This window comes from Amphiura filiformis, chromosome 15 (genome assembly GCF_039555335.1).
Source record: "Amphiura filiformis chromosome 15, Afil_fr2py, whole genome shotgun sequence".
In the NCBI taxonomy this organism is placed as follows: domain Eukaryota; kingdom Metazoa; phylum Echinodermata; class Ophiuroidea; order Amphilepidida; family Amphiuridae; genus Amphiura; species Amphiura filiformis.
The window spans coordinates 7,720,752-7,747,546 of NC_092642.1; the positions used below are offsets into that span (position 1 = coordinate 7,720,752).

General features: G+C 39.1%; 1 protein-coding gene across 1 annotated transcript in view; it reads right to left on the minus strand.

Moving 5' to 3' along the window:
* The window catches only part of LOC140171194 (uncharacterized), a 147,945-nt gene that overhangs the window by 96,353 nt on the left and 24,797 nt on the right, over nucleotides 1-26,795 (minus strand). Inside the window, exons 4-5 of the mRNA XM_072194404.1 lie at nucleotides 19,590-19,767; nucleotides 18,544-18,750 (exon numbers count right to left, since the gene is read on the minus strand). Of these exons, the coding sequence (XP_072050505.1) occupies nucleotides 18,544-18,750; nucleotides 19,590-19,767 (385 nt within the window). The remainder of the gene's footprint in view (nucleotides 1-18,543; nucleotides 18,751-19,589; nucleotides 19,768-26,795) is intronic.

Consider the following 26,795-nt stretch of genomic DNA (forward strand, 5'->3'; position numbering starts at 1 on the left):
GGGGTTTCAAGAATCGTTCCATTATACAAGAAAGATTTTGAGAAAGGGTTCACCCATAAGGCACTACTTTAATTATGGATATGACAGCACTACATTACTCTCAATTTTCTAATAAAGATGTGCTCTGAATTGGAATAAATCATCAAGGGGAATATGTACTGACAAGTGATAAAAATTCTACATGTCATCTATGTATGAATGATGTGCAGGCAGGCCACATTATTTGAATAGCAATTTCACAGAAATATCTCCAGAGTGATTGAAGATGAGATTGAAGGTGACATTAATATGCAAAGTGTGTTATGAGGATGATTAATTGATGGTTAGAAGGTACGAAAGGTTCACAAAGCTGTATGATAATTCAACTCGGACTCAGTTTTTTTTTATATATATAAGTGATTCAGCAATTATTGTAAAAATGATTGTACACTTTTCATTAGGGTATGGTGGTGCAGCGGAAAAGACATTGACTCACAAATGAGGGGCAGCTTGAGGCATGGGTTCAAATCCCTGCAGTACCAATGTGTTATACTTTAAAGCTTGAGTTGTGGGTTCCAATCCCTGCAGTACCAATGTGTTATACTTTAAAGCTTGAGGTATGGGTTCTAATCCCTGCAGTACCAATGTGTTATACTTTAAAGCTTGAGGTATGGGTTCCAATCTCTGCAGCACCAATGTGTTATACTTTAAAGCTTGAGGTATGGGTTCCAATCCCTGCAGTACCAATGTGTTATACTTTAAAGCTTGAGTTGTGGGTTCCAATCCCTGCAGTACCAATGTGTTATACTTTAAAGCTTGAGGTATGGGTTCCAATCCCTGTAGCACCAATGTGTTATACTTTAAAGCTTGAGGTATGGGTTCCAATCCCCGCAGTACCAATGTGTTATACTTTAAAGCTTGAGTTGTGGGTTCCAATCCCTACAGTACCAATGTGTTATACTTTAAAGCTTGAGTTGTGGGTTCCAATCCCTGCAGTACCAATGTGTTATACTTTAAAGCTTGAGGTATGGGTTCTAATCCCTGCAGTACCAATGTGTTATACTTTAAAGCTTGAGGCATGGGTTCCAATCCCCGCAGTACCAATGTGTTATACTTTAAAGCTTGAGTTGTGGGTTCCAATCCCTACAGTACCAATGTGTTATACTTTAAAGCTTGAGTTGTGGGTTCCAATCCCTGCAGTACCAATGTGTTATACTTTAAAGCTTGAGGTATGGGTTCTAATCCCTGCAGTACCAATGTGTTATACTTTAAAGCTTGAGGCATGGGTTCCAATCCCCGCAGTACCAATGTGTTATACTTTAAAGCTTGAGGCATGGGTTCCAATCCCCGCAGCACCAATGTGTTATACTTTAAAGCTTGAGGCATGGGTTCCAATCCCCGCAGCACCAATGTGTTATACTTAAAAACTTTAGGCATGGGTTCCAATCCCCGCAGTACCAATGTGTTATACTTTAAAGCTTGAGGCATGGTTTCCAATCCCTGCAGCACCAATGTGTTATACTTTAAAGCTTGAGGCATGGGTTCCAATCCCCGCAGCACCAATGTGTTATACTTTAAAGCTTGAGGCATGGTTTCCAATCCCTGCAGCACCAATGTGTTATACTTTAAAGCTTGAGGCATGGTTTCCAATCCCTGCAGCACCAATGTGTTATACTTTAAAGCTTGAGGCATGGGTTCCAATCCCCGCAGCACCAATGTGTTATACTTTAAAGCTTGAGGCATGGTTTCCAATCCCTGCAGCACCAATGTGTTATACTTTAAAGCTTGAGGCATGGGTTCCAATCCCCGCAGTACCAATGTGTTATACTTTAAAGCTTGAGGCATGGGTTCCAATCCCTGCAGCACCAATGTGTTATACTTTAAAGCTTGTGGCATGGGTTCCAATCCCTGCAGCACCAATGTGTTATACTTTAAAGCTTGAGGCATGGGTTCCAATCCCCGCAATACCAATTTGTTATACTTTAAAGCTTGAGGCATGGGTTCCAATCCCTGAAGTACCAATGTGTTATACTTTAAAGCTTGAGGCATGGGTTCCAATCCCTGTAGCACCAATGTGTTATACTTTAAAGCTTGAGGTATGGGTTCCAATCCCTGTAGCACCAATGTGTTATATTTTAAAGCTTGAGGCATGGGTTCCAATCCCTGCAGCACCAATGTGTTACACTTTAAAGCTTGAGGTATGGGTTCCAATCCCTGTAGCACCAATGTGTTATATTTTAAAGCTTGAGGCATGGGTTCCAATCCCTGAAGTACCAATGTGTTTTCCTTTAAAGCTTGAGGCATGGGTTCTTAGCCCCAAAGCACCAATGTGTTATACTTTAACGCTTGAGGCATGGGTTCCAATCCCTGCAGCACCAATGTGTTATACTTTAAAGCTTGAGGTATGGGTTCCAATCCCTGTAGCACCAATGTGTTATATTTTAAAGCTTGAGGCATGGGTTCCAATCCCTGCAGTACCAATGTGTTATCAGCCCTCGAATTAAGGATCTGAAGGGGCACGGCAACTTTTTTAGGGCAAGTTGATAATTGCCTTGGATTTTCCCTGAAAAGGCAAGGCAGCACTGCTGTTTTTAATATTTCAAGAGGGCATCATGGCAACTGCAAAATTTGAGAAGGGCACCACGGCAAAGTGAAGAAAACACACACAAACATAGATAGATAATTTTAATGAAGGAGCAGGGCTGGGGCACTGACGGCAACTTCATTAGAGGGCACGGCAAGTACCTGCCTTGGGTAAAGGACATATTTTGAGGGCATAACGGCAGTGGATGGGCACCCACGGCAAAATGCCATGGGTGCCGTGGGTTAATTCGAGGGCTGTGTGTTATACTTTAAAGCTTGTGGCATGGGTTCCAATCCCTGCAGTACCAATGTGTTATATTTTAAAGCTTGAAGCATGGGTTCCAATCCCTGTAGCACCAATGTGTTATACTTTAAAGCTTGAGTTGTGGGTTCCAATCCCTACAGTACCAATGTGTTATACTTTAAAGCTTGAGTTGTGGGTTCCAATCCCTGCAGTACCAATGTGTTATACTTTAAAGCTTGAGGTATGGGTTCTAATCCCTGCAGTACCAATGTGTTATACTTTAAAGCTTGAGGCATGGGTTCCAATCCCTGCAGTACCAATGTGTTATACTTTAAAGCTTGAGTTGTGGGTTCCAATCCCTACAGTACCAATGTGTTATACTTTAAAGCTTGAGTTGTGGGTTCCAATCCCTGCAGTACCAATGTGTTATACTTTAAAGCTTGAGGTATGGGTTCTAATCCCTGCAGTACCAATGTGTTATACTTTAAAGCTTGAGGCATGGGTTCCAATCCCTGCAGTACCAATGTGTTATACTTTAAAGCTTGAGGCATGGGTTCCAATCCCCGCAGCACCAATGTGTTATACTTTAAAGCTTGAGGCATGGGTTCTTAGCCCCAAAGCACCAATGTGTTATACTTAAAAACTTTAGGCATGGGTTCCAATCCCCGCAGTACCAATGTGTTATACTTTAAAGCTTGAGGCATGGTTTCCAATCCCTGCAGCACCAATGTGTTATACTTTAAAGCTTGAGGCATGGGTTCCAATCCCCGCAGCACCAATGTGTTATACTTTAAAGCTTGAGGCATGGTTTCCAATCCCTGCAGCACCAATGTGTTATACTTTAAAGCTTGAGGCATGGTTTCCAATCCCTGCAGCACCAATGTGTTATACTTTAAAGCTTGAGGCATGGGTTCCAATCCCCAAGCAGCACCAATGTGTTATACTTTAAAGCTTGAGGCATGGTTTCCAATCCCTGCAGCACCAATGTGTTATACTTTAAAGCTTGAGGCATGGGTTCCAATCCCTGCAGTACCAATGTGTTATACTTTAAAGATTGAGGCATGGGTTCCAATCCCTGCAGCACCAATGTGTTATACTTTAAAGCTTGAGGCATGGGTTCCAATCCCTGCAGCACCAATGTGTTATACTTTAAAGCTTGAGGCATGGGTTCCAATCCCTGCAGCACCAATTTGTTATACTTTAAAGCTTGAGGCATGGGTTCCAATCCCTGAAGTACCAATGTGTTATACTTTAAAGCTTGAGGCATGGGTTCCAATCCCTGTAGCACCAATGTGTTATACTTTAAAGCTTGAGGTATGGGTTCCAATCCCTGTAGCACCAATGTGTTATATTTTAAAGCTTGAGGCATGGGTTCCAATCCCTGCAGCACCAATGTGTTACACTTTAAAGCTTGAGGTATGGGTTCCAATCCCTGTAGCACCAATGTGTTATATTTTAAAGCTTGAGGCATGGGTTCCAATCCCTGAAGTACCAATGTGTTTTCCTTTAAAGCTTGAGGCATGGGTTCTTAGCCCCAAAGCACCAATGTGTTATACTTTAACGCTTGAGGCATGGGTTCCAATCCCTGCAGCACCAATGTGTTATACTTTAAAGCTTGAGGTATGGGTTCCAATCCCTGTAGCACCAATGTGTTATATTTTAAAGCTTGAGGCATGGGTTCCAATCCCTGCAGTACCAATGTGTTATCAGCCCTCGAATTAAGGATCTGAAGGGGCACGGCAACTTTTTTAGGGCAAGTTGATAATTGCCTTGGATTTTCCCTGAAAAGGCAAGGCAGCACTGCTGTTTTTAATATTTCAAGAGGGCATCATGGCAACTGCAAAATTTGAGAAGGGCACCACGGCAAAGTGAAGAAAACACACACAAACATAGATAGATAATTTTAATGAAGGAGCAGGGCTGGGGCACTGACGGCAACTTCATTAGAGGGCACGGCAAGTACCTGCCTTGGGTAAAGGACATATTTTGAGGGCATAACGGCAGTGGGGATGGGCACCCACGGCAAAATGCCATGGGTGCCGTGGGTTAATTCGAGGGCTGTGTGTTATACTTTAAAGCTTGTGGCATGGGTTCCAATCCCTGCAGTACCAATGTGTTATATTTTAAAGCTTGAAGCATGGGTTCCAATCCCTGTAGCACCAATGTGTTATACTTTAAAGCTTGAGGCATGGGTTCCAATCCCCACAGCACCAATGTGTTATACTTTAAAGCTTGAGGCATGGGTTCCAATCCCCGCAGCACCAATGTGTTATACTTTAAAGCTTGAGGCATGGGTTCCAATCCCCGCAATACCAATTTGTTATACTTTAGAGCTTGAGGCATGGGTTCCAATCCCGCAGTACCAATGTGTTATACTTTAAAGCTTGAGGCATGGGTTCCAATCCCCGCAGCACCAATGTGTTATACTTAAAAACTTTAGGCATGGGTTCCAATCCCGCAGTACCAATGTGTTATACTCTAAAGCTTGAGGCATGGGTTCCAATCCCCGCAGCACCAATGTGTTATACTTTAAAGCACTTTACTTCAGTTGCCTCACCCCACACAACTTATCAGTAATGTGCTGGAAGGGGAATAAAATTTACTGTTTACAAATAATGAAATGAATTAGTGAGCACAAACGAAAATTGGTTAGGGAGCATGGTGGCTGAGAGGAACAGGCTCCGATTCATAATTGGAAGGTTGCAGATTTGAACCCCGGCAATACCATCGTGTTGTGCCCTTGAGTAAGGCACTTTATCTCAATTACTCCTTTCCACCAGGTGTATGGGTACCCGCATTCTTAAATTCTGGGAAGGTCACCGACTCCCCTCAGTGGCGTAGCTGCCAGGGGGGCAGAGGAGGGGGGGGCAAAAATGGCCTATTTGGGCCCTCGCCCCCTAGTGCAAGGAAAAAAGAGGACAAAGGAGGGAGAAAGAGAAAAAAGAGGAGAGAGAGGGGGAGAGAGGGAGAGGAGGGGCATACGATATGCAATATCATACGATTATTATCAATAAGCCTAGCAAAAATTGTCTATTTGGACCCCCCCCAAGTGCAGGGAAATTTGGTGGATTTGGGCCCCGCCCCATACTGGTTTGCCCCCCCTGGAAAAAATCCCAGCTACACCGCTGACCCCCCTCATACAAATATTTCATGGCAGAGTCTGGTCTCATCGCTAATGAAAGAGAGATGGATACTATGTCCGGTAAGAAAATGCAGATTTACTCCTTTACCTTATTCAAACACGTTTAACGTGCCAGATTTTTAAAACTCATTTCAAGCAACAGACCAAACCAGCAGTTGAGGCAAGGGAACCATCAGTAAATGAAGAGGAAATCTACCCGCCAACAAATCATATATGCCCACAGAGGGCAGTAGACAGAAACATATGACAGACATCCAAAAAGGAACAGCAGAAAGTGTCAGACATGGGTGGTTTGATCTTTGATCAAAAATACCATCAGGTTTGAGCATCAACCAGCTAGCTTTGACTATATTAATAAATACACATGTGACCTATACGTGCTCCCATAACAAGACCACCAAATGTGACCAAATCCTCACGAAAAAGGCCTTTGTTTGAAATGGGTTAACATTGGTCCTTCTGTGTACTCTTGGACCAAACTGAACATGCCCTAACCTGGCGGAAACTATTCTCCATTACAATAGGCTATGCCTTAAATTTGATGGGAAAATTAGGGTTTTAATCATTTTGGTATCATTTTAAAGATTATTGTCCTGTGCTGACATTTGTATTCAAATTATGAATTATGTAAAAAATGAGACTTATTCCTGGTTTTGTCAGAACGGGTCACATATATGGAGTCATTTTGGTTCACTTTTTGTGACATTTGTTTTATCAATAATTGTTTCAGTAGTGTTATTGAGTAAATTCCAAATCCAGACAACTGTTTTATGCTACATTTAATTTATCAATTCGCAATTTTCTTACATATCACCATATTTATAAATGCAAAAGAGTGAATATTTTTTGAGTGGCCCCAGTAGAGTGTGCTATACTCTAATTTCGTACACAGTAGCGTAGCCAGCGGAGGGGGGGGGGGGGCAGAGTGCCCCCTGACAAAAAAATGAAAGACAAAGTGCCCCTCTGACAAAAGATGAAAGAGAAAATCAGGAGGGCAAAGGAAAAGAAAAAGGGCAAGGAGCCCCTATTCTAGCAAAATTCAGGGCCAAAATAGTGTAAAATACAAAAATTTTCCGCGCTACGCGCGCACATTGTTACAATAAACCCCTTTTTTAGCCGCATAATGGGCGAAAATAGTGTAAAATACCATTTTTTCGAGCTACGCCCGCACATCATCCCAATAAGGCCCTTTTCGGGAAGCTCGAAAACATACAGTCTCTATGTATTGTATGATGCAACTGCAATTTTTTTTTTTTTTTTTCCCCTGACCAAGAAAGCTGGCTACGCCCCTGTTCGTACAACTCATTTTTTTTTAAATAGAATCCCTACTCATTTATTTTTTATCCTGTAACTATTCTTTCAGATGAGATATGCTGGTCATTTTGATTATATTATTACTCTGAACCGACAATCTTATAGTTTCCATTTTATTTTAACAAGTAACTATTCAAATTGACAAGATCTCAAACTCATTATTCGACAAGATTACAAAATTCATTTTGAGAAATTATGTTATATCCCCCTAGGACAAGACAAAACTATTCAAATTTGATTTTTTTTTCAGACATTTTTAAGAAGAATATATTCATTTTTTTAAATATCATGGTAATCTTATCAAATTTGATGAGTTTCTTGTCATTTTGATATCTTATCCATAAAATAAACATAATGTTTCAGATAAGTATAAAAAGTGATCCCCACAAACTCATGTTGCTTAACCACTCGACCACGGAAGCTTCATCATGATCATGATGATTAAGCTGGTTGAAATTCGAATTCATAAGCGTGTGATCGACAGGAAATATAAAAAATACATAATTTTTCACCAGGTTCCCCGATAGATAAGTTTAAGTGACCGTTTATGGGTTCAAATTTCAGCCAGCCTAATGAAGCTCCCATGGCTGACTGGTTAAGGCACAGGTCTATAAACGTTACGGTAAGTCCCGGGTTTGATTCCTGGGCGGGATCACTTTTTGTTTTCCATGTTATCCGATTCATATTGATTCAAATATTTGAATAGATTGCTTTGTTATTTTGAAAAGATTCTGTTATATCATAGTATAGTATGGAAGTATGGAATAGTCATAGTTGTCAAATTTGAATAAATTCTATTCATATATTATGAGGTTTTAATTTTTAGAGTGAAACTATTTTTATTTTTACCCTTGTTCTATATGCAGCTTGTTCTTTATGTTACGGTATTTTGTCCAGAGGATGGATATATGAGCTTCAAAAGTTTGTTGACTCTGTCGACTCCATGGAAGAAGAATTTGCATCACTATCCACATCACTTTCCACTGTTTCTAGAACTGGACTTTTATACAAAATATTGTCGCTTTCTTGGGTCATGTTTTCAGTTATTTCTTGATTCTCTGGCAATATCATGAAAGAATAATCCAGGTCATTATCTTCTGTTACTGGTACAGGACTTGCATACGGCATATTGGCACCTGGTTGTGACATTGTGTTCACATGAATGTTTTCAGTTATTTGTTCATTTTCTGGTGACTCAACAAAAGAAGAATCCACATCACTATCTTCTGTTTCTGGTACAGGGCCTGTGTTTGGCATATCGGCACTTTCACTTGGCTCAGATGAAATATTCATATCATGGCTGGTGTTTTCATTTGTTTGTTCATTCTCTGCAAGTTTCTGTATGTTCATGTTACAATAGTCATCCACATCACTATCTTCCATTTCTGGTACTGGACTTACATATGACATGTCAGCGCTACTTGGTTGAGATGTCATATTCACATGTTGGGGAATGCTTTCATTTGTTTGTTCATTCTCTGAAGAAGTGGAGTCCATATTGCTATCGTCGATTTCTGGTTCCAACGGACTCACATATGGCATGTTGGCATTAAATGGTTGAGACATCTCAACCTGAACCTTATGAGAGTCCACATTGCTATCCTCTATTTCTGGTAATGGACTTACATATGGCATGTTGGCATTAAATGGTTGAGACATCATATTCACACCATGAGTACCAATGTCCTTTGTTTCTTCATTTTCTATGAGTGTCAGTAAGTTCATGTTCCAAGAAGGGCCTACATTGCTATCTTCTGTTTCTAATATTGGACTTACATCATGTACATAGGACATATCAGCACTCTCACTTGCTTCAGATATCATGAAATTATTTTCATTCCCCTCCATGATGTCAGACGAATCCATGTTGCTATCTTCAGTTTCTAGTACTGGACTAACATACAGCATATTGATACTTTCATGTGGTTCAGGTTGAGATATCTCAAATATGGCGCTGCTTGCATCGTTTGGATTATCATCTTGTTCATTACGAGGTGTTTGTTCATCGCCAAAAAAGTCATGTTTCTTAATCAGTTTGCTTCTGTAATAGAATAAAACAATACCAACCACCAATATCACAAGAACCGCAGCACTAGCTCCTCCGATTATACCACTGTAAGTTTGACCTCTTGGAATAGGAATACTTGATGTGTTAGTAATGGTGTCTACAACAGGTGTCCCGACTAGAGAGGTGGTTGCCTTGGGTGAAGACGAAGGTAAAGTTGGTATCATTGGATATGAAATAGTTGCAGGTACAATTACTGTTAGTTTTACCACACTGCTTAGATACTGAAATGCTCCATCTTGGATGTGTACAAGACTTAACAAAAAGTTTGCATCATTGAGTGTAACATCGTTAATATGCAGGTGGAACGACATATGGTTTGGATCATGATCATCTGTAACATCAGACACGCTATAAACTCCATGGTCCTGTGAAGGGAAAGCCTGATTGATCCCAACCATGCGATTAGGGAAAGCTTTGAAGGTGAATGACTTTTTGTGTTGATATTTCAACCGCCACCATATATCCAGCTCAGTTTCATTATTAAAATCCACAGAACAAATGAATTCAATACTTCCACCAACATTTGCTTCTTTATTCTGAAGATCTGTCACGAGTAGAGGCACACCTTCACATACAATTGTTGAAAATAAAGCACTGAGTAGCAGCGTAAAGTACAACTTAATAACCAGAACAAAATGATCCATTGTTAGATTACAGCAAGTTCATATCCAATATGAAGAAATGATAGTGTCCAAAATATATATTTGTTCAAAGAAGAGTATTCCAAAAAGGAGTCTTAAGCCTGCACCATATCAATCAAGATGAATATCATAAAAATCAGAGAGATAGTAAGTACAATTTTCAAACATGAGAGCAAATACACGGTGATGTGTTTCAACATGCCGGTATAAGTACAGATAACACGCTGGGCTATTCAATTTGAAATACCTACACTCCCTGTGGAAGACTTGCCCTTAATCTTTCCAACAGGTAGTATGCATTTCAAATCGAATAACCTGAATGGGCGACTTTATTTGCAGTCTAACCCTGTGTGAAAGATTAAGGTCATGTCTTCCTAGGGGGAGTAAGGATTTCAAATGGAATAGCCCTGAAGATGATACAATTAAACAATTTAATGACAAAACAAAAATATTATTTCAACAATTAATTGGTTTTCAAGCTGTGTGTCAAATACACCATGGCATAATTGACAAAGCCTTTCAGTTAGGATGTTTGTATTTGTGGTTCATTGAACATCATATTCAGAGGGGTTATTAATTATGTTGGATAGCACAGGTAAGTTGTAATATCGGGGTGAAATATTTTTAAGTTCTGTTTGAATTGCAAATAATCAAGTGGTTTCTGATTGGCTGATTAAAAAATACTGTAAAAGAACATATTTTTTCAACCACGCAGTGCTCCTTGTAACAATCATATGCTAGTGAATGTGAACAAATGTTTTAGTCGTTTCTGTTTGTTTATGTTCTATAGATTTTTATTATTCCAAAAGTCCATTTCTCACCCAAAGTCACATAATTTTACATATAGACAGTCTTCGCCTTACACTGATATCAATTTTATTATGCCCCATGCACTTCAAGTAGGATATATTCTTGAAAACATCAAATTGTCACCTATCATATCATACAAAAATGTATGGCGGTAAATTTCACATGTTCTTTGATTTCCCGTTAGTTTCTTTAACTCCATATAAGTAGAGTCCAATACAGTCCATGTCATTATCAATTTAAACACGATAGTATCAGCCAAGCAACTATTAATACTCCTAAGATTACACCCATTTTCCATTTGGATGAAGAAGTACTTCTAGTAATAGTCTGTTCTATGGTGGTCCCATTTGCTGTGGCAATAGTTGAGGTGGTAACTGGGCTTGAACTAGGAACCTGCTTTATGACTGTTAGTTTTACCTCTCTGCTTAGACTCTGAAATCCACCATTATCAGTTCTGTACCCACAACCGAACAAAAAGATGCCATCATTTATCGTCAAATTGGTAATATGTATGTGATAAGATGTAAGGTTGGGGTCCACTGTATCTGTAGTATGGGAAACACTATAAATTCCATGGTCAGTTGAAGACTCCGAGAAAATTTCTATTATTGTTCTAGGCATGATGCGATCAGGGAGAGCAAAGATAAAATAGTACCTCATTGTCTGTTGATTTGTGAACTGCCAATGCATATCGACACCCTGAATATTAGCAAAAGAACACACAAACTCAATACTTTCCCCAACATTAACTTCTTTATCCTGTAAGTCTGTCACAATTATAGGAACACTGTCACATACAGTTGAAAGCAGCAATGTACAATATAAAGTTGTAAGTTGAACACAATCCATTGTCAGATTGCAGTAAGCTTAACTAATATCCATTAATATTTAGGTTGACATGAATGTGTTGCAGGAAATATTTAGCCAATCATACCAATCAAAGTCATTTCCAGATGCAATACAAAATTGAACACAAAATCAATTTTTTCTGCACAGAAAACTATTTTTAATGCATACACCAATGAATCCTATGAGGAAGTTATTCCACACAAATATTTCAGAAATAATATTGCTAACGATCAAAGTTTGTGTGTACTGTGTACCATGACATTAACAAAGCCTTATATTTCAATTCTTACAGTTCAATAAATACAGTATATCTAGGGTGTCTGCAAATTGTGATTTAAGAAACAAACAAAAACTTTGGTGACTTAATAACTTTTTATAGTGTTCCATACAGAGGCTACATGTTGCAAGGAAGTTTCCAAAAGTTGCTGAAATATGTCAAAATTTATTCTGAGTATTGCACTTTTTTTCTGAGTTTCTGTTCTTATGACTGTTTTTGCAATTTTGAGTAATCTTATGCATTTTTGCCAATTTTAGGCAACTTAGACATTATAACACCCAAGCAACATGGGGCCTCAGGCAGCACAAATAGCGTGCCATGCAACACTCCTGATCAGTGTTGCATGGCATGCTGTAATTATGTGCATAATGACCCACATACATCTTCACATGCACTATTTTCTTCTCTGATGGTTTAAAAATTGATAATGCTTTGCTTGATTTTGTGTGGTATTTAATTTTGTACATTTATTTGCACCCAAATTTGCATATTTACATACCTAACAATATCCACAAAGCTAAATTTGGAAAGGGATACTGTCAAGTGGTTATTTTTGCCTTGGTCATTTTTTGAGGGTGAAAAGCATGACAACTAATATTTTGCAAAAATGTCCACTTTTACAGTATTGAACATTTGGATTTGTAAAATTAACCCCATGGGGAATAACACCCTTCTTATTACAATCTACTTGATTGGTTAACTACATAATATATTCATCTGAGTAACAAATCAAAATTGATCTTTTAGATCTCTTAGCAATTTTAAGCTTAATCTACTTCAGGATATTTTACATGTAAGCGTCTATTTTAATTTGTTCTTGAACGAACAAATTATTAGGATTAGCTAAAAAGCATCTTCCTTTCAACTATCACACCTTTTTAATGTTTACAGGCTAAAAGCATAATAATATAATAAAAAGATCAAGTGCCTATAAACAAATCTCAAAGCTCTGTACAGTCTAAAACAGCTGATCAAAAGGAGGGAACACAACATTAACAAATGAAGAGCAAAAAAAAAAAACATAAAGAGAAAATCAGCTGTATATTTTGCAAAAATAATGAATACATAAGCAGACAATACATAGCATGGGAATCCAAATTAATCCATAAATTTTAAAAGGTGAGTATTTCCTTCAGTTTATAGAATGGGAACAAATAAAAAGTTTTTAGTTAATATTCCATCTGTAACTGTTCTGTAGATTATCAATCTTGCTTTGAAGATACAAACATATATATGTATATATTATTAGCTAGATGATACACTTCTATTACATTTATGTTCATGTCAAAAATATCAGATAGAATGTCACATATGATGGATACGGCTTTCATATGTTCTTTGATTCTCCGTTGGTTTTTTTAACTCCATGTAAGTCATGTCTACGTTGTTACCTTCTGTTTCTGGGACTGGTCTTACATACGGCATGTAAGCATTGTCACTTTGTTCAGATGTTGCGTTCACATGATGGATAATGTTCTCAACTGGCCTTTGATCATCTGTTGGTGTTACATATGACATGTTGTAGGCACCTTCATTTGGTTGTGGTTCAGGTACCGGTACCTCATATACTGTGTCATTTGCTTCATTGGAATTTTGATCTTCTTCATTTGGTGTTTGGTTGCTAGCATTTACATATTTCTTATGTTTGTAGCAAAATAATGCTATGCCAATCACCAATATCACAAGAAACCCGGCAAGTACTCCTATGATGACTATGTAAATTTGATTTCCTGTAATATTCTGTTTTATAATAGGTTTATCGACTATAGTTGTCCCAGTTGAAGTGACAATAGAAGTACTTCCAGTAATAGTCTGTTCTATAGAAGTTTTATCAACCATAGCTGTACCGCGTGAAGTGGCAATAGAAGTACTTCCAGTAATAGTCTGTTCTATAGCAGTTTTATCAACCATAGTTGTCCTGGGTGAAGTGGCAACAGTTGAGGTGGTAACTGGACTTGAACTTGGAGACTGCTCAATGACTGTTAGTTTTACCTCACTGGTTAGAGTTTGAAATGTGCCATTTATAAATCTGTACCCAAAGCTGAACAAAAAGATGCCATCATTTATTGTCACATCGGTAATACGTAAGTGAAAAGATATAAGGTTAGGATTCACAGCATTTGTAATGTAGGTTCGACTATATTTTCCATGGTCATCATATAGAGTCAAAGTCCGTGTTAATCCAACTGTGCCATCATAATTAGCCGATATAAGACCTTTTGCGTTAGTCAGCTGATTTGTCAAAAGCCAACTTGCGCCAATTTGGTTAAGATCGTCAGTATTAACAGAACACACAAACTCGACATTTTCTCCGACATGAACTACTTTATCCTGCAGATCTGTCATAAGGATAGACACACCATCACATACAGTTGAAAACAGCATGCCATTAAATACCAATGTACAACATAAAGTTGGAAGTCGAACACAATGATCCATCGTGAGATTACAGCAAGCTTTACTGATATTTCAAGTTGATGCACATACATATGTGGTACAGGGTACATTTAGCCAGTCATAATCTTTATCTTTTCATAAGAAGGCAGATAAAATACATAAACTGAACACAAAATACAATTACATGCAAACCATATGCTGTACCGATCATTTGTCACAATGTAAGGCACCAATGAATCTAATGAGGAAGTTCTTGAACACAAATACTTGGCATGACTATGTTTGCTAACACACTAAATTGGTGATGTGTACCATGACATTGACAACATGGTGATTTAAACCTGACCTAGTTTCACATCTCTAAATTTATTTGAGTACTCCTAACCACACTCCGGATTTAAACAAAAGAAACTAGAGTGGTTACAGCACCAAAGCTGAACCATGAGGCTTCGGCAGTATACTGTGGTAGGCCTATACCATTTGTCACCTGGGGGTTCATAACTTCTTGGGATATGTGAAAAAGACCCAAAATAAGAATATTGACCTAAGTCTTATAAGCAGTGTTACCCCCAGTGGGGAAACTATTTTTATTATATATTTTGTACTTTTTTTCTCTTTGATTTGACACCACTCAGGGGGTCATATTTTCTTGGCAATTCCAAGATATATGAAAAGGACCCACAATTCTATGTATATGGCAGATACAAACATATATTATAGAAAAATTACTTAATTTGTGTACATCGTAGAACATACTCTTTGTGTGGCTGTGCATAGTAAGCTGTTGTACGCAGATAACCTCGCTAATATGGACGCATAGAGTAGTGTTGTATGCTCATATATTAGCATGATTAGTTGCAGAATAACAAGCATAGTTGAATGTTGCACGAAGTACACAAATTAAATAATTTTTCTATAGTTAGATGATACACTTCATGTACGATACATTCATGTTTATGTTAAAAAAATATGATGGATATGGCTCTCATATGTTCTTTGATTCTCCGTTGGTTTCTTTAACTCCATGTAAGTCATGTCTACATTGTTACCTTCTGTTCCTGGTACTGGTCTTACATACGGCATGTAAGCACTCTCACTTTGTTCAGATGTTACGTTCACGTTATCAACTGGTGTTTGATTTTCTGTTGGTGTTATATATGACATGTTGTAGGCTCTTTCATTTGGTGTAGGTTCAGGTACCTCATAATCATATACTGTGCCATTTGCTTCATTGGAATTTTTATCTTGTTCATTTGGTGTTTGGTTGCTAGCATTTACATATTTCTTGTGTTTGTAGCAAAATAATGCTATGCCAATCACCAATATCACAAGGAACCCGGCAAGTACTCCTATGATGACTATGTAAATTTCATTTCCTGTAATAGGTTGATCAACTATAGTTGTCCCAAATGAAGTGGCAAGAGAAGTACTTCCAATAATAGCCTGTTCTAACGAAGTTTTATCAACCATAGATGTCCTGGGTGAAGTGGCAAAAGTTGAGGTGGTAACTGGACTTGAACTTGGAGACTCCTCAATGACTGTTAGTTTTACCACACCGCTTAAAATTCCTCCACCATTATTAACATACATGCGTACAGAAAGGTCATCTTCATTTATTGTCACATTGGTAATAAGTAAGTGAAAAGATGTAAGGTTGGGGTCCACTGTATCTGTAGTATAGGAAACACTATAAATTCCATGGTCAGCAAACGTAGTGGTTTTATCAGAAAAAGCAGGAAATCCATATATAATCCAAGTATTAAAGAAACGCCACCCCCATTTCAAGCGTTCACGATTGATGGTAGTATTAGTAAAATCAAAAGAACACACAAACTCAACACTTCCACCGACATTAGCTTCTTTGTCCTGTAGACCTGTCACAAGCATAGGCACACCTTCACATACAGTTGAAAACAACATAACATGAAGTACCAATGTACAATACAAAGTTAAAAGTTGAGCGTAATGATCCATTGTCAGCTAAAATAATATCCAGTGAATATTCAGATAAGAATATATTGTTCCAGGAAATATTTAGCTGGTCAAAAATATGATCATTTCATAAGACAGATGGAACACAAAAACTGAACACAAAGTACACTATTACATGTGCAATACTCGCTACAGATAACTACTTATTCTTCACAATGCGTGGCACCAATGAATCAAATGAAGAAATGATAGCATATTCCACACAAATACTTAGTATAAGGGAATGTTCATAAATACTTTGGTGGGGGAGGGCTGGGCAAAATGTGGAGGGGGTGAAGTTTTAGGTCTTCAAAAGGGAGGCACCAAAACAGTTTGATTCCTTATAGAAGGAGGGGGGCAAAAAACTTTTAACCAATATTTGATAAAACAAAATTGTGTGCTTTCACGCATTTGACCATAACTGAGAATTATGAAAGTCTGTTTTGATACAAAAATCATTTTAGGATAACTACTACTTATGAAGGGTAAGTGACCTACCGTATATATATGAAGTGTCGAAGTCCATGAAACCTTACTTTTAATGAGCGCTACAGGGTGGGGGTCAAAAAGTTTTGCATGTCTATGAAGGGGGGTTCAAACAAGTTTCAGGTTCTCTCAAGAGGGGATCAAACAAGTTTTGACTCCGAAAATTTCCAGTGCCCAGTTCCCCCACCAAAGTATTTATGAACACTCCCCAATGATGCTTCATTGTTAACAAGCTTTGTTAGTTTGCACATGGCATTGACAAAGCTTCACACTTCAGATAACATGAATGATGAAAACCAATACATAAAAAATAAATAAATTAAAGGCCTAATGTGTGTAGCAAGAGTTTAAACTTTTAGTCAATTATTTTTATAGGCAGTACACATTACATGTAGCAGGCACGGATCCAGGATATTTGAAAAGGGGGCACATATGGAGATGCATCGGCACGACAGCGCCGAATGTTGCGTTGACGTGATGCAGGGGTTTTCTTTATACATATAGTAACACAGGGGGTGTCTGAGGGGGAACTTGGAAAATTTTGCAAAATGTGATGGACAATTTTTGTTGATGTACTATTTTTTAGTGGGTAAAATTGTAGTTAGAAAATGTTAGCGAATGTGTGAAAATGAAGGCACATTGAAGCCATTCGTAGACCATTATTCAATATCACTGTAGGCCTAATTATTATGTTATTACTCAAAAAATAAAGTGTACGGATGTCCAAAGCAGACGTGAAAACGGCCACCTGTTAACCCCCCCTCAGAAGTTGGAAAAACTTCCCACAGGTTTTCAAAACCGTTATTTGCTTTAATCATGTTAATTAATGTTGCCTATTATTAACCATTAGAACTTATTATTTGATGAAAGCTCACATACACCATGGTTGAAGAATTATTCTTACAAATTTTGCGTGGGAATATATGAACGTTCTATTCATGTTAAAGTCATACAATTGTTTGAAAGTTCAATACCATGTGGGCATTATTATTAACTATCATCAGATAAGTCTGTTGTTTTTTTGGTAGAGATTGCCAAAATTATTACAAACGCTGTATCTGCTATATTATTTTCTAGTAGATGCTGTATTTGACCTGAGCCTGCAAGTGGGTTAAAAACACTCATCTGCCATGCAAAACATTCTACAGGGTGAGTCAAAAAAAGTGCAATAGAGAAAAGAATCCATTTTTATTTAAGAACCGAGTAGAAACTTTTAGGTTTTAAAACATTTTATACATAACATATCCATTAGAGATCATGTGGAACTTTTGGATGGGCAAAATTTAGTCCACACTTAAATATGGTATGTAAGTATTTTCTGAAATAATGTATCTGCAAAAATTAGTACCATATAGTTTTAAATTAATTTGTAAACAGTGATACCACTGGAAAATGGTAAAATTGGGTAAAAGGATTACCAGTGGCGTAGACTTTTTTTTTACATTCGAGGGATAGGGTTGGAAAAATTTCTTGAAGTATAGTGATTCCAGCACCTTTTGGTGACAGAATAAGTTATGGTCCAAATGCGCGCGAAATGCATGATAAATTTGGCCATTGTTGAAGCTAAAATGGTGAAATATGAAGCAAAGTGGAATCAAATTTGTGTGAAGATCACCAAAATTTGCACTTTTTAGGCTAAATTTGCCAAATATGAGGTTAAGTTGGTCAGAAACCCACATACAGGCATCAACATGGGGGATGATTGTATGGACTAACCCCCTTATCGAAATATCTGACAGATTTAAGCCTATGAAGATTACACTGCAAAGTATTCCCACTCACCTCTAAGATATCTCATGATCTCTGCAACATTCACACATTGTTGCCATTTATCATAAGACAGGTGCACCACTGAGAAGTTGGCATGAATGTTTCCCAAATTAACCATAGCATGAAGCACCATTCTCTCATTGGCATCTTGACGTGACTGATGGCTAAGAGCTTGGTGGAAGGTGTTCACTATCCGATGACGACTTAGAAGACCTAAACCTATATATAGATAAATAAAATGATAAGGGAAAGGTTAACATTTATATGGAGGGGGCAATTTGGGAGTGGCATGAAGCACCGTTCTCTCATCTGTGTCTTGATGCGACTGGTGGTGAAGAGCCTGATGGAAAGTGTTCACTATCTGATGACGACTTACAAGACCTAAACCTGCATGGACATGAATAAAATGATAAGCATGATAAGGGAAAGGTCAATATTTATAACAGGGGTAATAAGGGAGTGTCATGAAGCACCATTCTCTTATTGGTGTATTGTGATGTGACTGGTTGCTAAAAGCTTGATGGAAGGTATGACTATTGGATGATGACTTAAAAGACCTAAATCGGATGGAGATGGAGAACAAAATGATAAGGGAATAGTGTATAATTACACCAAGGGAATGGGAGAATTCACAATTTCTAGACACAAATTTCAAACTTTAGTGCTCCCCCTGATTCTCAAGTTTTTTCATTTTAAAATTTTGTGTTCCACCCTTTTTATTGGGGGAAAAAAAGTATGCCCACATTATTAATAAATCCAATGCCTTTAATTTACACTTGGGTAAAAACATAAGGTATGCCAGCTATAGTGTGCTGTTCCACTTGTCTCTGAGACGAGGGGGCTCACTTCCTTGGTCACATGTATGCTCCTCTCCTGGCTGATAGTGCACCCTCTGCAGTCCAACTGGAAGTAAGGGTCTACAACCATCATTCTGATGATGCCTACCGACCATGATAGGCGAAACCATCAATAGTGAGTTTTAAGTTTGGTTTTGTTGAAAAGAAATTTTTAAATTGATTCACCACAAATTTTCTCCTTAAAATTACTTGAATACATACCCTCCCATTCCCATCCTTTGGGTGCTCTCTTAGGTAGAATAACTTTCTGTATTGGTTTATATGCTGTCCATTGGTATGCAGGCAATAATTCCTGTAAGTCCGTCAGCTGTGTTCTCTGTCCATCATTGTCTGAGCGCACTTCTTGGAAAGCTATGACGTCCAAATCCAGCTCTTGAATCTGAATCAATGATGTATCAAAAAAGAAGAAAATTGTGCATCAATTAATATTGAAATTGTGAAATGATTAATGTTAAATTTCTTTTTAAGTTCAGTTTTGACATCCTGACATGATAGTTAAGGAAAGAGTGGGAAAGTGAAACTATTTCTCTCTGATATGGCAATGACATCAGTGGGCATTTCATTGGTCGCAGCTATAAATTGCTAGAGTTTGCTCAAAGTGCTGGGGTACACAAGTACGTGCTTAAAGATGCCTGATGCGCAAGCAAAACAGCTGCCTTAACACGTTGACGTCACTGCCACATCAGGGTGAAAAATGGTATAGACCAATTAAGTCACACTTTTTAGGGGCAGAGTGCTAGCACTGGCAAAGGCACAGATTGACAGATATGTATAAAGTTGTGGATTATCGGTCTTTTGTCAGACTCTCATGATCATGCTGGAGCAATGCTGGAAGGGTATGAAAATGTATTTTTTCACTATTCAAATTTACTTTATATCATGTAGGAATCCTTATTACTATTAGGATATAAAAACTGCATTAAAGGTCTCAGAAAAATGATCAAAAACGTATTATTCCATTCTGCATTTTTTTTAAAGGGTTTTTTTAATTGTTTTTTATATAGTAATTGTATACCGTAAACATTCGCCTAATGGCGCACCTGGGCTCCGTTGCCTTGGGGTAATTTTCATGTAGAACTCCCTCCTCTGATATCCCAACAAGAATTAAAGTTCTGTGCCCTTATTTGCTGGTGGGAATTTTACGAGAGGGCACTTTTAGGTTGTGCCTAAAATTACACTTATGGAAAGGGAGCCCATAGCACCATTAGGCGAAAGTTAACGTTATTGCATGTTATTATCTGCATTTATCATGTTTTAATTTGTTTTAAAATGATTTTAATATATTTTATTTTGACTCCTGGGTACCTCTGAAAACCAGTGCTACCACTGATGGGGTTTCCCAGGCAAAAGAACTAATAACTCTCCCCCCCCTTCATCAAATTAACACTTAAATTAGCATCACCTGGCCCTTCACCTGTTATCTTCTGCCTGTATATTTATGTAACTATTTCTGTCATACACTTCCTCCTAATGCACATTATGAAATATTATAAACCACCTATTGCTTGTTAACATCCTGTGTTTCCAGATTACCTAGCTTCACGGCCTAGTATTAGCGCATTTTTAAATTAAGCTTTTGTAACGGGAAGGTATCAGGGATGTACTTTAACACCCGACCAAGGGTGAGTGACTTTGCTGTCAAGCAGGTAAATTTTCAAAAGTACCCACCAGCTTGGCAGGTAAGAAAATGAGGAATATCACAATAGTTGCTAACATTTCTGTCAGGCTGGTAACTTTTATGAGATACCTGCCTGACTGGTTAGTGGCCAAGAAAGGAGCAGACACCTGGAAGGTATTCAACTGGGTTAATATTTTAAGATTTCTCCGATTTCTAATTTACATTTTAAAATAAATTCATAACCTCATTAATAAACGCGATGCATGCGATCCAATTACATTTAGTTATTTGTGAAAATGCGAACGCAAATCGAGGTCATTAATATCTCACAATTGACCGCAAAATGCGTAATTGTTCCAATGTCGCCAACAATTGACCGGCGTTTGCGTGTTGTTGTGCGTCGAACAAACTGCTGGCTGCCGTATTTGGATTGCCCGCTACCATATTTGCACAGATTGTGATACGCACTTTTGTTATTGGTCGTCCTGTTTTAGCTTGATCGATTTTTGGAAAGGGAAAATGTAAAAATCATCTATTTTTATAAACTTTTGAGCAAAATTTTGTGTTATTTTGTAAGGTGAAGAGATTAAAGTGACGGTTATGAATGAGGTTAATAACTTTGCATCGGTAATATGTTGGGCATTGTGAAAAATTTAAACATTTTGCTTTGCCCCTCTGGATATTCCTCGGTTCCAAAGGCAAAATGTTTAGATTTTTCACAATGCCCTCCAAATAACCGATGCGCAGTTATCTAAATAAATACAAATAAATGTTTGTGATTGAGTAAATATTAATGTGCACTTTACCGTATGGTACCAATACACTTCAACTATTTACATGTGTATTTTGGTCCCAATAGTCATTTTGCTTCAAAGGAAAAAAAAAATCTTTCAATATTCATTAATTAATAACCTGACAAACATATTGCTTGATTCAACCCGATGCTTGTATTTTCTTTCTTTCTATTAATTTGATCTAATAATTTCCATCTGATTCTAAGTCTGCTTCAACAGACCTTCACTCATCAAACTTATTTAGCTGTTTACTGTCACTTTTACCAGACACAATTAAGGTTTGGGCAACATGCCATATTTCTTTTGCAATGAAATTTCTCCACAGATTTGGCAAGATTAAATCGGGGTAGAATTCCTCTAAATCTAATTAAATTAAACCATCAACTTTGTATATTTTTCATAAACCCTATTCTTTTCAACAAGTGCTGCACCTAAAACACAAAAAACCCACAAACTGTGACTATACAATCTGTGTATCTACTTGTAACCTAGATGGGGTGTGGGTGTGAGTATAGGGGTGAGTGCATTTGTTGACAATGGCAGTTAAGGACACACACCTGATTCTTAACTAGTAAACAAGGACCAAGCTAAATGAGTCTGATGTCAATCAAAATCATAATTCAGTTTTCAATTTCATTACATTAGCCATTTTCAGAACTTTATTTTGCTTTAAAATCCCCATCATAATTAGACTTATGGTTCCAGAGATATGGTCACTTTAGTGTTGCTTAGAACAATAAAATACAAAGGAAGTTTCCGACTCATTTTCCTTGATCGCATCACAATTGGGGATGCAACCATCAGGGGCGTAGTCAGTTTTCTTGGTCGGGGTGCAAAATAAAATTTCGGTGGCACAGACGAAAAACAATTGTAGTTGCATCATACATACATATACCGATTTTGTTTTTTAGAGAGACTGTACATGTCTCTGAGCTTCAACAAAAGGCTTTTCACTGGGACCATGTGCATGCGTAGCATGCAAAAATCTTGTATTTTACACTATTTTTGGCCATGATCAGGATGAAAAGGGCTTATTGTGACAATGTACACACACGCAAAAAATTTTGTATTTTACAATGTTTTGGCCCATGATCGGGTGAATTTTGGTGGAAAGGGGGCTCCTTGCCCTTTTTCTTTTCCTTTGCCCTCCAGATTTTCTCTTTCATTTTTTGTCAGAGGGGCACTCTGCCCCCTGCATAAAACGATCATAATTGCATGTATGATGCATTTGCAATATACGCCCTCTATTGTGCATTAAATATACCGTCCACAGTTGCAAGGTAAAATTGCATCTCATACACATACACACAAAAAATGGCGAAAAACATCCACGGTTTGGCGATTGTATGAGGTTTCAGACATCCCCATTTGCATAGTCCTAAACTGTGTCCATGTTTGGAAGAGAACACCTGTAGGGGTGTGTGTGTGTCGGGGTGTAGGGGTGTCTTGTCTGTGTGTATGTCTGCGGGAACAGACCAGAAGATTGATTGAGTCCTATGAATGAACTAGTTTTGTTGGAGAGTTAAGTTCCCATCTGCGCCAGTTGATTCATAGTTGTGTGCCCTTAAGGTGCACTGAGCCTGGATGGGCTCTCTCTCTCTGTCTCTGCACTCGTGGAAGCTACATGTGCCTGGTTGTGATTATCACATTAGATTAATCCCTAATCCTTTTATTGGCGTGGTGGCAGCTTGGATTCGAAACCAGTCATCTCTGAAGTCTCTCAGCTGACATTCCTGATGAAATTGGTGGTCATCTTGAACCCTAAATGTGTGATCTTTCACAAGACTGTGAGCGACCAGTAAGCTTAAAACAGTAAGCTTAAGCCTGCAAGGCTGCATATTAGCTTTTATTCTGGTTCACATACACGAGTGTAAAACAATCAGCAATGGCCACAACACATCATCGTATACCAAGCAATGGCCTCTAACAAAGAACGAAACAATAAACTCATTTGAAAGCTGGAAACATAACCTCCAGTATACACTGTCATTAGACCCAAGCTTTTCTCCCTACTTGGTTGAAGGAGCGGTATGGGGCAAAAAGTCAAAAACTTCCCCTCTTCGAGGTCTCACTAACGACGGTGAGGACATACAGGAAGCCCAAAGGAAAACAGCAGTCCAGAAAAATGCTGCATTGAGCTTATGCTTGGACAAATAGCCAACTATTGTCCAATTATCTCACGAAATACAATACTCAAAAACTGCACCAGCCTGAAAAAGATATGGCAAGCCATCCGTCTCCATTTTGGCTTCCAAACAACAGGTGGCCACTTCCTAGAGTTCAACAATATTACCCTTGGCCCTGATGAACGGCCAGAGGACTTGTACCAGCGCCTAGTAGCATTCACCGAAGACAACCTCATGCGTGAAGGAGGCAGCATCAGTCACCATGACCAAGTCATCGATGAAGATGAGGAGATTACGCCTACACTCGAAAACTTTGTAGTGTTAACGTGGTTGCGTCTTATAAACCCTGATCTGCCCCGATTAGTAAAGCAGCGATGCACGGTACAGAGCTAAGATCCGCACCTTGGCTTCTATCAAAGCCGAAATTTCTCAAGCTCTGGATTCGCTCCTGGATGAGCTGAGCTCAAACGATGCTGCTCGCAGCATGCGCACTAGTAGTCAGCGTAGACCGATGCCTAAATTGAAAGCTAAGAAATCATTTGGTAAATCCTGCCCTCTGTGTGAGCAAGCTGGTCGGCATGACCATGCGCATTTCTTAAGTGAGTGCTCGTACCTCCCTGAAAAGGACAGAAAATACCTGGCCCGCGCTCATCAGCTTAACATCCTTGATGATTGTGACAGCGACTCAGATTTAGCATGCGCCTTTGTTGACCAATCTGACCTTAGTGCGCAGCCCAATGTTCAGACAGCGCTGCGAATTCATGTTGATCAGTCTCCTTATGTAGATGCATTCCACAAGCACCATGCGGTCCGCATCACCATTGACAGTGGATCCACTGGTAATCTCATTCGCGAAAACACTGTCCAACGATTAGGATGCCCCATGCATCAGAGTTCGCAGTCTGCCCGTCAAGCTGATGGGTCATCCCCTCTTAAGGTAGTTGGGGAAACAACACTCACCTTTACTCGTGACAGACACTCCTTTGTCTTTACAGGTCTAGTTGTTAGAGACCTTGACGAAGAAATCCTTGCAGGTATTCCCTTCATGAAATGCAATGATGTCGCAATTCGCCCTGCTAAGAACCAAATCATCTTGACAGATGGTACAATTATCAATATGGCGCCAACAAGAGCCCCAAATCCCAGCACACTGTTCGTCGTGCCCATATACTTCGTGGACCTTCTCAAAACACTACCATATGGCCAGGCTCATACGTTGAGGTAAATCTCCCTGCAGACATCGTTGAATCAGATGCTACTTTTGCCATTGAGCCCGTGTTGATACCCCGCCGGTAGGTTCCTACCGCCCAAACAAGCCTGGCCCAAGCCTGATGTAATCACAAGTATTGCAGGCAGGGTTCGCATTCCCAACAATACTGGTGTGCCACTTGTCATCAGAAAGCATGAACATCTTGGCCAGATACACACTGTTTTTTCACCATCACTAACTTCTAAGCCATCACACACTGCTGCAGCAGCATCAGTCAATGTCCCAAAGCCCAGTTCACCGGTTAACTACTCAGCTGCTGTTGCCCTTGACCCAGATGGTATACTTGGCACTTGTGAGCAATCCAACTTCCGCAGTCTTCTCGATGAGTACGATGAGGTTTTTGACCCTAGTTTCCCAGGTTACAATGGTGCTGTCGGCCCTTTCAAATCTGTGGTTAATATGGGACCGGTCCAACCCCCCCCCCCCCCACGCAAAGGCCGCCTCCCATTGTATGCACAGGATAAACTCCAAGAGTTGCAATCAAAGTTTGATCAGCTTGAAAAAGCAGGCGTCTTTGCTAGACCTGAAGATGTCGGTGTGTGTGTCGAATACCTTAACCCGTCCTTTCTTGTCAAGAAGCCTAATGGAGGCTTTCGTCTGGTTACTGCATTTGCTGATGTCGGTAGATATAGCAAGCCACAACCCTCTCTAATGCCCAATGTGGACTCAACATTATGTTCAATTGCCAAATGGAAGTATTTGATTGCCACTGACTTGACTAGTGCTTTCTACCAAATCCCTTTATCCCATGAGTCCATGAAATACTGTGGGGTTGCAACTCCCTTTCGTGGGGTGCGTGTGTATACACGGTGTGCCATGGGTATGCCAGGTTCTGAAACAGCCCTTGAGGAACTGATGTGTCGTGTCCTTGGTGACCTCTTAGAGAAAGGTGTCGTAGCAAAACTCGCTGATGACTTGTACTGTGGTGGTAATACTGTGGATGAACTTGTTGAGAATTGGCGTCAAGTTTTGCAAGCCTGGTCTTAGTCTGGGTTACGCCTTTCTGCTTCCAAAACAGTCATTTGCCCCCAAAAGACAGTAATTCTGGGTTGGATTTGGTCAAATGGAACCCTTTGTGCTAGCCCCCATAGCATCGCCACACTTTCCAGCTGCTCGCCTCCAAGCAAAGTTGGTGGCATGCGGTCCTTCATCGGTGCATACAAGGTTCTGGCCCGTGTCATTCAGAATTGTGCCAGTCTGGTAGCCCCATTAGATGATGCTATTGCAGGGCACCAATCAACTGAAGAGCTTACATGGTCTGATAGTCTGCATACTGCTTTTCACAAGGCTCAAGCAGCACTGTCTTCTGCTAGGGCAGTCACACTTCCCCATCCCAATGATCAGCTTTGGATCATTACTGATGGATCCGTGAAGAAACATAGCATTGGGTCGACATTGTATATTTCCATAATGACAAACTCTTCCTCGCCGGGTTCTTCAGTGCTAAATTGCGTGATCGACAGCCAACATGGTTACCCTGCGAAATTGAGGCGCTGTCTATTTCTGCCTCCACCAAGCACTTCAGTCCCTATGTTATTCAGTCCAAACACAAGACATGTATCCTCACTGACAGCAAACCTTGTGTTCAGGCATATGAAA